The sequence below is a fragment of the Suncus etruscus genome, chromosome 20, assembly GCF_024139225.1.
Source record: "Suncus etruscus isolate mSunEtr1 chromosome 20, mSunEtr1.pri.cur, whole genome shotgun sequence".
Classification (NCBI taxonomy): Eukaryota; Metazoa; Chordata; class Mammalia; order Eulipotyphla; family Soricidae; genus Suncus; species Suncus etruscus.
In genome coordinates this window covers 30797086-30810499 of record NC_064867.1, presented here as the reverse complement: position 1 = coordinate 30810499, position 13414 = coordinate 30797086, and the positions used below count along the sequence as shown (strand labels likewise).

Genomic DNA, 13414 nt, shown 5'->3' with positions numbered 1-13414 from the left:
TCATAGAGGAGGATTCGAAGATTCAGCTGACCAGCTGAATAAAGAGCAGAGAGGAGGGACTGATAAGCCCTATTGTGTCCCAGGTCTCCTTGACGCCGCCTGGGCTCGATGGAAACTTTACCTGGAGGTGTGGGTGGTGGGAGTTAAGGAAGAGGTGAGGGCAGGGCTCTACCAGAGAGGTTGGTTCTAACTTCCCTGAACCAGTCTGTCCACTGCGCCCTGGACTCTGGGATTGAATGATGGGGGGTAACAGGACCCACTGATCCCAGCACTTCCAACTTGGCTCACAGTAAGGGTTAAGGAACATCTTAGGGTTGAAGGGACAGAAAAGAGAGAAGGTTGGGGGAGCAGAGGGTCAGGCCTGGTAGACATATGGTCAGCAGGGGCCAAACTCAGCATCTTCACTCATCAACCCTCCTCCATGGAAGCAATGTTCTCACAGTAGGGTTTGCTGAGGCACCAGAGCGGGGCTCAGGACTGGGCCAAACTCCTGAACTGGGCAGCAGGATGGACACAGAAATAGTTTGCTTCTCAGAGGGCCATGGTTTAAGCTCCAGGAAGTGGGTTTGTGTGGCATGTAAGGAATAGGAATAGGCCTGGGCCATGGTTCTCTTGGTGCTATACTGATGGGTACAGCTTACCCACTTGTCCTGTAGTTTCTAGAACCATCCATGCAGACCCTGAGGCAGCATTCAGACCATAACCTTATAGAATCCTGCATGGACCAAGGCAGGGTTCCCTTCTGAAAGTTCTAGGCATGGGCCAGAAGCAAGCCTGGTCACTAAGCCTTTGAGAACTGCAGGTGACTTGCAGAGCTTCCTGGTGGTGTCTGGGTAAGCTTCCTTGCAAGCCTGGGTTTCCCCTGGGATAAAGCCCAGAGATATTCTTCCCCAGGGTGGGGCCAGGATGATGACTGGGTGGATTTTCACATGCCCCTTACCCTGAGATGAGATGTTCCATCCTAGGATCCCCTTCGGTTTTCCCTGCCCATTGTCAGCTTCTGTCTCCTATCTCCTATCTCCCCCATCCCAATGGGTGTTCTGGGTGTTTTGTGTTACTCATGTGCACATTAGCTGATAACAATTGAATGAGTCTCTGGACCAAGATAAGGGCTGATGCTTAAAGCCAGTCGGAACCTCACTCTGTCCCAGGTGGGCCCATGGAAGGCTGACTGAGGCACCCCAGTTGCAGCTGCTTTCTAGGTGAGGTTGCGGACAAGGAAACTCATGATTCACTTGACCCTTCAGAGCTTCCATTTCTTCACCTTTAAAATTGTGAAAAATGGGACCCACCCAGCAGCGCTGTTGTGAAATTCCCCACAGAAATAAATGCCCCATAGACAGGGGTTGGGACCTGGGGTTGGGACACCAGCCAGGGTTATTTTCCTAATGCCCTTTCCTCTTGAAACAAATCCTGAAACCTGGATTGTCTCTGGGTCTGGCTCAGCCATTACCTGCTTTACTTCTCCCTAAACCCGGTGGGGGACTATGGCTGGTCTTCTAAGGAGTAGCAAGTCTGCTTTCTTGAGGCCCCTTACATGAACTATAGGCCACTCAGGAAGAGGTCTGTGATGCTGTAACTGCCCTGTATTCACTCAGCACACATGGCTGGAACAGTCACCTGGGGGAAATACCAAAAAGTGCCTGCTTTCCAGAACATTCTATTCCATAGGAGCTGTGGGGTGGCAGGTGTGGGTGGAGGAAGAGACAGGAAGGGGGACCAGGAGGTCCCAACGACTTCCTGTGGAGCAATCGAGGTTCCCAGATAAGGACATGTAGGTCCCAAAAGGCAATTTGCCCAAGGCCACCCACTTCCGTCAGAAATGGGCTCCAGTCTACTCCCTCGCTCACACACACACACACACACACACACACACACACACACACACACACACACACACACACACACACGGTTCTGTTAGCATTGGGAGCATGTCTCATGTGGTTCCTGTACCATCGCTGTGTGCATTAAAGTAGCCACCTCCAAATGCCTGTCTCAGGGATGGAGCCCCCCTTAGATTCCATACAACTGGCTGACATTTCTTGGATATTTGCAGAGGTGGGTCTTACAGGGGTCCTCAAACTTTTTAAACAGGGGGCCAGTTCACTGTCCCTCAGACCATTGGAGGGTCTGACTATAGTAAACACAAAACTTATGAACGAATTCTTATGCACACTGCATCTATCTTATTTTGCAATGAAGAAACAAAACAGATACGAATACAATATGTGGCCCGCGGGCCATAGTTTGAGGACCACTGGTAGAAGCTCTGGGCTTTTACAGCCAGCACCTGGGTTCTGGGGTCCTTTGTGGTATCTGAAGGCAGTAGGTACAGAGATAAAGGCCATAGCACGGGATCAGTTCCCTCTGGTTGGGGGGGGGCATACCAGTCACTATGCAGTGGTGCTATGGTCCTTCCCTCACAGGAGGGATGCATGAGGGACATAGCTGCTGGCCCTGTGATGCCCACAGCACTCCAGGAGACCCAGGACAGGGCAACTCCCCACCCTACATACACATATGCACTATTTCACCTGATGCTGTGCTGGCCACCCGCATCTTGTCCCTGCCCCAGGGAGGAGTTTTCCAGAAGGGCAAGTCTCTAATTATATGGTGACTGTGCCCCCCTACATTTGCACACCCTGTTTCTCTCTGATAAAGGGGCACAGTCACCTTCCAGTGGTCTGATGTGACCACACAATCAGAGTCCCCCTTGGTCACTTCCCAGTCACCAGGAGAGCCACCTCTTTTCCTCACTTCTTGACTAGCTTTTCTCAGGTGGGGGGGATTTTCCCAGCCCCACATCTGCCCTGGGAGTCCAGCATTGAAATTTTATGTATTTATGTATTTATTTATTTTGGTTTTGGGGCCACATCCAGTGATGCTCAGGGGTTACTCCTGGCTATGAGCTCAGAAATCCTCCTAGCTTGGAGCACCATATGGAATACCAGGGGAATCGAACAGCAGTCCGTCCTAGGTTAGTGCGTGCAAGGCTAACGCCCTATTGCCTGTGCCACTGCTCTGGCCCAGAAACTTTTTGTTTTGTTATGGAGACATTTCATTATGCTTTTACTATATAACATGACAGTGACTGTCAGATTAGGTATGTGTGTGTTTAATGACAAATGAACCAGAGAATGACATCTCTCTCTGATTCCTGAGAATATCAATCTCATCTGTCTTTTGGCGGGTCTGGTTTGTTTATTTATTTAGTTTGTTTGTTTACTTTTGGACCATGCCTAGTGATGCTCAGGGCTTATGCCTGGCTCTGTGCTTAGGAATTACTCCTGGTGGTGAGCAGATGATGAAATGGGATGCCTGAGATTGAATCTGAATCAGCCTCATGCAAGACAATTACTTGTCTTAACTGCTGATCTATCTCTCCAGCTCAGATACATTTTTTTTTTTTTTTTTTTTTTTTTTTTTGTTTTTTTTTTTTGTAACATCTATGATGCCATCTTGATGGCAGCTTGATAGTAAAAAACATTTTGCTAAGTTGTTCTTTTATGGATTCTTGCATAGAATAGTCACCTTTTCTCCTGTAATCTGGCTTTGAGTACTTGATCATGTGTTTCTTCAGGAGCTGGGTGAAGACTAGATTTTATGTGTTTATGTGGAATATTCACAGAAGGGTGTTAGTAAATTGTCTTCTTCCCATCTGCTGTGAAACCAAGCACAACTCTAATTTGGAGATAAAGGTTTCAAGATAATTCTGTTTGCTCATGCCCATTTTATTTCTGCTGCTGCCATGGTGAACCTGGAAACAATTTTTTACCCTTAAGAGCTATTCATCACAAATACCACCTAGCTGTTACGTCTTGGCTCTATCCTACTGTCCCTCCAGGGGGACCCATGTCAACCTTCTTTCTAAAGCTCATTCATTGCCAGGTCCAGCAACATAAGGCAATCATATTCCAGCTTTCCCCCAATCCAGAGGGCTCCATCTGCTTGTGGCTCCCACTCACCCACCCCCAGGCCTCTACCTTCTTGTGAACTCAGCCATGTCTCCAAGATCTCAGCATATCTCAGTTTTCATAAATTGAGCCTTGTTGGGCATTTGGCCTACTGACTGCCAGGCTGGAAGCCAAGCTTGTGCGTGTGCCCACCTTGTCCCCTGCTGTCTAAAGTGTTGTGAACCACACCCCCCTTTTTTAATTTTTTGTTTTGTTTTGTTTTTGGGTCACACGCGGCAGCACTCAGGATTCCTCCTGGCTCTACGCTCAGAAATCACTCCTGGCAGGCTAGGGGGGCCATATGGAACGCCGGGATTTGAACCACCATCCTTCCACATGCAAGGCAAACACCCTACCTCCATGCTATCTCTCCGGCCCCTGAGCCACACCCTTTATGAGCAGTCATGCAGACTGAGGTTTTTTTTTTGTTTGTTTGTTTTTTTGTTTTTTGGGCCACACCCGGTGACACTCAGGGGTTACTCCTGGCTATGCGCTCAGAAGTCGCTCCTGGCTTGGGGGACCATATGGGATGCCGGGGGATCGAACCGCGTCCGTCCTAGGCTAGCGCAGGCAAGGCAGGCACCTTACTTCTAGCGCCACCGCCCGGCCCCGCAGACTGAGTTTTGGATGCCAAGTCCAGAATGCATACAAGTAGGTTTTCAAGTAAGACCCCCTCAAATTTGGAAAGCTTCTGAGAGCAGCCCCTCTAGCCGCTGCAGTGACAAAACAATACTTCTGGGCTCCCAAACAATCCATGAACTTCTCACTGCTGAACATGACTTTTTCCCTTCCCCAGGCGTCCCTTTCTCTTTCCAGTCCCTGCCATCTATTACACACTTGGGAGGAGAGGCCAGCTCCCAACCTTCCTGGCACTACTTACAGTCTTCGTGAGGGGGCGCATGGATAAGAGGGGGAACAGACCCCTAAAATAGCAGTGAACCCACAGCAGGAGCCATGATGGCATGAATTCTGTGTCACACTCATCTAGAGAACCTACAGAGCAAGAGCAAACATGGCATTTGTATCAGGGCCTTGAGCCAGGCCCCTGTGCCTGCTGCAGAGCTGGGCACACACACAAAGGGAGGGGCACCTGCTGAGTCACAGGGTTGGAGAGGAAGGCACTGGGTTCAAGTCCCAGCTCTGGCCTCAGAGCTCTGTGCATGTCTCTGGGCTGTCCCTGGGCTGTGAGCCTCTTGCTCATGGGCAGGTGACACCTGATGTCAGTGTGGATGGGAGTAATTGGTCATTGTCATGAGGCCCCCCCTCATCTGGCCCCAGACCTGGATAACCAACCTGCAAGCATTTTTTTGTTTGTTTTTTTGGGCCACACCTGGTGATGCTCAGAGGTTACTCCTGGCTTGGGGTACCATATAGGACACCTGGGGATGGACTTGCGCCACCGCTCCAGTCCCAACCTGCAAGCATTTTTCCTCTACTGCCTTGTCAGCTCTCTGTCTGTATTCAAGGCCATGGGTTGGGTGGGGGGGGACAGGAAGGCCAAGGGGTCTGCAGAGGTGGATTTGGGAGACTCCCACATTGTCATCGCCTCCCATGATGCAACTTTCTTGGCAGTGTCTTGTTCCCTAACTCTGCCTTCCCGCCAAACTGTGACCCAACTCTCTTCATGTCTCCGTTGCAGGGAGCCGGGAGGCTGCCTTTACCTATGCCATCATCGCCGCAGGAGTGGCCCACGCCATCACCGCTGCCTGCACACAGGGGAACCTGAGCGACTGCGGCTGCGACAAGGAGAAGCAAGGCCAGTACCACCGGGACGAGGGCTGGAAGTGGGGTGGCTGCTCGGCCGACATCCGCTACGGCATCGGCTTCGCCAAGGTCTTTGTGGATGCCCGGGAGATCAAGCAGAATGCCCGCACGCTCATGAACTTGCACAATAACGAGGCGGGCCGGAAGGTAGGCAGCAGGTGGGGGGCCGGGTGGCTCATGGACAAGAGGCAAAACAGTGACCTCCTGGTGGTGGTAGTTTTGGGGTATCAGCTGGCAACCTGTGTCGGCTGGTTCCAACTGTCCGTATGCTACAGGGTCAGGATCTGGGGACAACTGGTCAGTGACCAGAGGTAGAATCAGTCTTAAAGTACTCAGATTTTGCTTTGTTTTGTTTTGTTTTTGATCATACTCGGCAGTGCTCAGGGATTACTCCTGGCTCTGCTTTTAGAAATAGGCCCTGGCAGGCACTAAGGACCATATGGGATGCAGGGATTCGAATCACCGTCTGTCCTGCATGCAAGGCAAATGCCCTACCCCTGTGCTATCTCTCAGAAGTCACTTAACATAATGAAAGAGGTCCACTGAATCAGTTGGGGTGAGGAAAGGTGGGGAGCAGGTGAGTTCAGTAGAAATCACCCTATTGGAGAACCTGCCAGGGCTGCTAATAGGGCCTTGGTCATGTCACCAAAGGCTTGGAGCTCAAATTAAAGGAAGTTCATTGGTTAGAGTCTCTTTGGATTCTCCCTGAATTCAGCTTCAGGAAAGTCAAGGTGCCAGAGTGAAGTGATAACACAGCAGGTAGGGTGCTTGCCTTTATGCGGCCGGCCTGGATTTGATTCCTGGATTTCCATATGGTTCCCTAAGCCTATCATGAGTAATTCCTGGATGCAGAGCCAAGAGAAACCCTTGGTCACTGTTGGGTGTGGCCCCCAAACAAACAAACAAACAAAATGTCAGGAATGACCTTAAAATATTTGAGTAGAAGTGCTCAGGCACTCCTGCCCAGGGGTTACTGGCTGCCCTGGGTGAGGGGGTAGGGAGTCTGTAGACCCCAAAACCAGAGAGTGGCACAGAGTTGGGGAGAGGGGGTCCTAGAGAAGAAGGCCCGGCAGAGAGAAAGGAGCAGTTCTCACTTTTGGAAAACTGTTGAGAAAAGGAGTGCACCTTTCATTTTTTTTAGCAGTTTATTTATTGATTGATTGATTGATTGGTTTTTTGGGCCATACCCGGCAATACTCATGGGTTACTCCTGGATTTATGCACAGAAATTTTTCTTGGCAGGCTTGAGGGGCCATATGAGATGCCAGGAATTGAACTGGATTTGTTCCCGATCAGCCACATGCAAGGCAAATGCCCTTCCACTGTGTTATTTCTCCGGTCTCGCACCCTTCATTTTGGATGGTGTTTGAGCAGAAGCAGTTTGGTCATGTGTCCCTGGGCACCCAAGCCAGGCACAGTGTCCTGAGCTGAGCCTGGAGTGGGCTCTGGGGGTGCTTAGACCCCTTGCCCAGGAGGGATGGGAGAGGAGAAGCTCAGATATGGGCTGGGCATCACCCAGTAGGTACTTGGGGGCCACAGCAGACAGGGAGGGAGGTCCATTGGTGGCATAAGGGGGATTGGTCACTCATGTATCAGGTGCCAGGATATGTGTAAAGGACCTCTGGGGGTCAGGCAACAGGAGGAGTGAAAGAAACCAGGCCACTCTCCGTGGGGAAACTGAGAACCAGGTCAGAAAGGGTCATTGGTGTGGCCCTTCCTCAACTCTATTCTGGTGTGCTTGGGTGGATCCCTCGATCCACAGAGTCCTGATTGGTCAGCGATTTCTTCATTCATAGGAGGTGAGCATGCTAAGGATCACCAATAAATCAGAAAGATGGAAAACAAGGACTGATGTGATAGTAGAGAGTAGGGCAGTTGCCTTGCCTGTGGCTAACCAGGTTCGATCCTCCGCATCCCATATAATCCCCTAAGCACCATCAGGAGTGTGATTCCTGAGTGCAGAGCCAGGAGTAAGCCCTGAGCACTGCTGCGTGTGGCCCCCAAATCCCAAAAAGTTAATAAATGATTCTTTAAATTAAAAAATAAAAGCCTTCACAAAAGACAAGCAAAGCAAAAGGAAGGATTTTACAGGGGTTCTAGCCTATGCATCCACGGAGCTGGCCCTTTGGAACTAAGAACTCAGATGTCTAGATGAGTTTTGTTCTCAAACACACTTTGTGGGGTGACCCCCTTAATGGTGCCTCCCTTTGTCCCCTGCCCCTGAAGGGTCAAAGCCACGGGTCTCAAATAATGAGTGAACCTCAGACCCCCCCACCCAGAGCCTGACTTTGAGCCAGTCTCTTCTCTGTACCAAGTGGGGACCAATAGGAAGGGGCCAAGCCTAACATGGGGCAGTCTATCTGGAAGGGATGTTGAGGTATTGGGGGCCTACACAGCCCCTCAGGCTTTTCCACATCCTGTATGCCATAGTTCTCCGGGGTTGCCCATGAGTCATGGGGTACAGCTCACTTGGCCAGTCGAAGGGCAACGTCCCAGGGCCATGCCAGCCTACGCAGTGATGCAGCCAACCTTGCCCTCTCTCCCAGCCTGGGTCTCCTTTGGGCTGAGTTTACAGGTGATGGGCTTCTTGATCTGACCTGTCCTGGCAGTGCTCACCCTTGCAGTAAAGAGAAATAGTGCCTAATTCCCAACCCTAATGAGGGGTTAATTGGAAGGGCCTGTGTGAGAGAGAGTGTGGTGGGATGTGAAAGGGTCTGTATTTTATGGGTGTAAGGGACCCTCTTTTTTGACACAGATGTGGGGGAACCTGCCAGAGGTCTTCAGCCCAATCTTGCTGGGTTTCCTAGAGAATGGGCCCCTACAAAGGAGTAAAGTTTGACCAAGCAGAGGAGAGAGGGGAGGCCCGGGCCTACTGTGGATTCTGGTGACTACAGGTCTAGATCCCAGGTCTAGAGCAGTTTAGTAGCACAGAAGGTTGGTCTGTAGGCCTCTGAGGAGGATCGAAGGCCAGAATTACCTCTAGGACTGAAAGCTTCTGGATTACTGTCCTGCCTCAGGCTCTGAGGACCCCCCATCCTCTGCCACATACACCCCAGAAACTTGTCCTTTTAGCCTGACTTTGGGAACTGCCTTGTTCCAGAGTTTTCTACCCCCATGGCCCCTGAGCCTGCTGAAGACAGAGCCCAGACTGTCCACCCACAGGAGGTGGACAGGATGTCCTTCTTAGGGGCTCTGAAGTTGCTGTTGGCTCTGGAGAGGGGCAGGAATCATCATGGGCATAAACTCCTGGTAGGCAGAGTGAGGTCAGGACAAACACTAGGGTTCAGGTAGAGTGAAGGCTGGGTCTGGCTGTGTCTTTTCTAACCAGAAACAGGGTCCAGATGGTTCATGGGCTCACGGGGCACACTAGGCAGTAGCCAGACTTGTTAGCCAGAGCTGACCAGGAAGGTGGCCCCTCGGCCATTTCTAGTCTTGTGACCCGGTGGCTTGTCAACTCAGTCAAAACCTCACTGTGACCCAAGGGCCAAACACATGTCCAAGTGGTCAGAAACCAGGACAGTCATCTAGCCTAGGCAAAGGGTAGTGATTCAGGGTATGACGGCAGTGGAAGGGCCTCAGTTTCCTTGCCTGTCAAATGGGCTCTTGAGGCTCCAAGAGGCCTTAGAAACCCTTGACTTGTGGGTCTCTACGCCAGGATCAGGTGTGGGTGCAAAGGGACGATCCCCTCGAATTCTGCCATTTCCTGGAAGGCACAGCCCTCCCCCTCAGGACAGGCCACAGTGGGCCCCAGGCACGTGCAGCCGCGCCTGGCTGAGCGTCTTGGAAGCTCTCACAGATGTGTTTATCGCTGCTCCTGGCTCCCGCGACTCCTTGACAAGACTCAACCTGACCACAGGCTCCGGGGCTTGTTGCAGCTGGGGCGAGAGCAGGAGGAGGCAGGCGAAGTCGAGGAGGGGGTGCGTGTCCCAGAGGCCAAAGGTGGCAGCTTGCTGGATCAGGGTCTGTTGCCGGGAGCACAGCCTTGGCATCCGGAGGATTCAGCCCTTGCAGTTTGGACCCGGGCAATCGCGTGCCAATGTGACCCCCACACCTGACTTCTCTTACAGGCTGGGGGACCAGCCCCCCTTCCCTGTACTATATCATGCAGTTGTGTGGTCTAGAGGCTCTATTCAGGATAAGCCAGGTGGAAGAGAGACAGGGGGCAGAGGGCAGACATCTTTTTTTGGGAATCAGGATTTTTTTTTCATTGGAAGTTTAGGGTTCATACAGACTTGAATCGGACCCTCAGGTTGTTCAAATTGAGACAGTCAGATATTAGGGTCCTATCATCAAATTGGAGCTTGGAACCATGGCCCTTACTATGAAGTAGAGGGAGAGGAGGGATGGGAGTTTGTTGGAATCTGACTGGCAGGACCCTGGGCTTGGAACTTCTTCTTTCTAGCATTTTGAGGGAGAAAAATGTTTACCTTCAATTGCTGTCTGACGACAAAGGTAGAGGAGAGGATTTGGGGCTCCATGCCATGGGAAAAGAGCAGCCCAACCCCAGTTGCAGGCTGGGGTTGGTGAGCAGATGCTTGAGATGGGATGGGGCGGGGGGGGGGGGGGGGGGGAGAAGACAGGCAGATGGGTCAAATTTGAGGCTAGAATGATAGTCCAGAGGGTAGGTATTTGCCTTGCACACAGCTGATCCAGGTTCAATTCCTGGCAATCCATTGTTTTTCCCCTAATTCCACCAGATGTGGTTCCTGAGTGCAGAGCCAGGAGTGAGCCCTGAGAACTGCCAAGTGTGGTCCCCAAACCAAAAAAAAAAAAAAAAAAACCAACAACAACAACAACAAAAAAAACCCAAAGAACAACCAAAATGTCAAGTATTGGAAACACACAGTGGCAGCTTTAATGTCTTGGGCCATGGGGTCAAGGAATGGCAAGGCTGTGAGGGGACATGGAGCAGATTCATGCCTTCTGCAGGGCTGACCTACAGAGACAATGCAGGGCTCCATTTCTCTCGCGGGTAAAGGTCAGAGGAGCAAATGTGACTGAGACAGCAGGGGACCGGGAATGAATGGTGGCAGGGACAGCTCCTGAGACAGCAGAATGAACCCAACTGGCCTTGGCAGGGCTGGATGGTTGGGTATTGTCCCATACTGGTGTTGGGCAGGATCTGCAGCAGAAGCCATTGGACCTGGAGGCAGGTGATTGGATGGTTAGGGGGCATGGAACAAGCCTGATTCTAGCAGATGGTATGCACAGAGGCCTCCTCTCGCTGCATCTTAATTCTAGAAAGAAAGGCACAGTCTTTTTTTTTGGGGGGGGAAGCCACACCTGGTGATGCTCAGGGATTACTCCTGGCTGTGTGCTCAGAAATCTCTCCTGGCTTGGGGGACCATCTGGAAGACTGGAGATCAAACCCAGGTTTGTCCTGGATCAGTATGTGCAAGGCAAATGCTCTACTGCTCTGCTATCACTCTGAACCCTAGAGAGGCACAGTCTTGAGCTATTGCCGACTGCCTCTGGTGCATGAAAGTATAGAGGGCCTGGGATGGTGGCAGAGAGCAGGGCACAACCTCGGGGAGGCACGCAGCAGGTTCTAGGTCCTGCCTGTGTGTTTCCTTGGTAGCCCCCCAGGAGGATGCAATAAAGGGGGTGTTCTGAGCCAGCCTGCCCACTAGATACTCTGGAAGGCCTCTGAGTGCATCCAGGAAGACATAGACCCTGGCTGGGGTGCAGAGGAGCCTGAGTGAGGGGTCCCGGAGCCCTGGCGGGGCAGTCCTGGGCCAGGGTCCCTGAGGGCCGCCAGCCTGCTGGAATGCACTGTTGCCTCCCGTGTGCTTCAGGGAGATGAGCTCAGGCCGAAGGAATTCCACCTGAGCCCAAGTCCCCTCCCTGGCCCTGCCCAGCCCCTCGCTCGCTGGCGAGGGTGCCGATCTTGTCCCTTCCTGCCCTGCCCCGTCTGGTCTGCCGTTCCTGGGAGCCAGGGGCAGGCCTGTGAGTCAGGGCGAACCGGTGGGTGGTGCCCAGATAAGACCCACTCAGCTATGTCCCTCTCTGCTATCCTGAGGGTCACTTACATATTTGATACAAGACGAGGTCAGGGATGGCATGTCAAGAGCCATGGAACAAGCCACTGTTGCTGCCCTCCACCCCAGGGCCCAGGGTGGACCTGGATTTTCATCGCCTGCAGGAAACCAAGTGACATAGGCTGGGCACAGACTAAGCCATATCCCATTTCTCCCGGGTCTCAGTTTCCATGGCGAAACCTTCCTTCCAGCCTAAATTGGGTCTTTGGGGTCCGACAGATGAAGAGGATGGGAACTGGGGCTTCTGTTGACCTCAGGGTCTTTGCACATATCTCTCCTTTGTCTGGAATGTCCCTCCCTCTGGGTTTTGCCTAACCAGCTCCCTTGGTCTCCGCAGCTTCCAGCTCAGATGTCCTCAACCTCAGGCCTATTCCCCACTGGCCTCCTCTGCAGTCATCTGGGCCCACACTGCACTGCCCCTACCTTGTTTCGCAAACACTTAAGTTCCAGACAAAGGCACCTCCCCTCCACGATCTGCCTTGTGTCTGCCCTGACTGTGTGGCCCATTACAGCGTCCACCACATGTGGGAAGAGTGCCTGGCTCATTGCCGATGCTCAGGGAGTATTTGTGAATTTGTGCAAGTGAATGAAATGGCATGCGTGCATTCTGGCCTTGAGGGACTCTCCGAGAGAGCAGGTGCCAGAGTTGGTTGTGGAAGATGCAGCCCTCCCCCCAAAAAACTAAAATTTGAGATAAACCAAAGGTGGTCCCAAATTTCTGTGGGGCCGAGAAGGCTAGTGTACTATAGTGTTCTGCTTGGGTTTAGTTTTCATTTCTTTCTTTCTTTCTTTCTTTCTTTCTTTCTTCTCTTTCTTTCTTTCTTTCTTTCTTTCTTTCTTTCTTTCTTTCTTTCTTTCTTTCTTTCTTTCTTTCTTTCTTTCTTTCTTTCTTTCTTTCTTTCTTTCTCTCTTTCTTTCTTTCTTTCTTTCTTTCTTTCTTTCTTTCTTTCTTTCTTTCTTTCTTTCTTTCTTTCTTTCTTTCTTTCTTTCTTTCTTTCTTTCTTTCTTCCTTCCTTCCTTCCTTCCTTCCTTTCTTTCTCTTTCTTTCTTCCTTTCTTCCTCCCTCCCTTCCTTTCTTCCTCCCTCCCTCCCTCCTTCCTCCCTCCCTCCCTCCCTCCTCCTTTCCTTCCTTCCTTCCTTCCTTCCTTCCTTCCTTCCTTCCTTCCTTCCTTCCTTCTTTCTTTCTTCTTTCTTTCTTTCTTTCTTTCTTTCTTTCTTTCTTTTCTTTTCTTTCTTTCTTCCTTCCTTTCTTCCTTTCTTTCTCTTTCTTTCTTTCTTCCTTTCTTCCTCCCTCCCTCCCTCCTTCCTCCCTCCCTCCCTCCCTCCTTCCTTCCTTCCTTCCTTCCTTCCTTCCTTTCTTTCTTTCTTTCTTTCTTTCTTTCTTTCTTTCTTTCTTTCTTTCTTTCTTTCTTTCTCTTCTTTCTTTCTTTCTTTCTTTCTTTCTTTCTTTCTTTCTTTCTTTCTTCCTTCCTTTCTTCCTTCCTTCCTTCCTTCCTTTCTTTCTCTTTCTTCCTTCCTTCCTTCCTTTCTTTCTCTTTCTTTCTCCCTCCCTCCCTCCCTCCCTCCCTTCCTTCCTTCCTTTCTTCCTTCCTTCCTTCCTTCCTTCCTTCCTTCCTTCCTTCCTTCCTTCCTTCCTTCCTTCCTTCCTTCCTTCCTTCC

The 13414-nt window shown here is 51.1% G+C and overlaps 1 protein-coding gene across 1 annotated transcript in view; it reads left to right on the top strand.

The window, feature by feature from the left end:
- WNT7A (Wnt family member 7A) overlaps nt 1–13414 on the top strand; it is a 53782-nt gene that overhangs the window by 18338 nt on the left and 22030 nt on the right. Inside the window, exon 3 of the mRNA XM_049766540.1 lies at nt 5593–5864. Within this exon, the coding sequence (XP_049622497.1) occupies nt 5593–5864 (272 nt within the window). The remainder of the gene's footprint in view (nt 1–5592; nt 5865–13414) is intronic.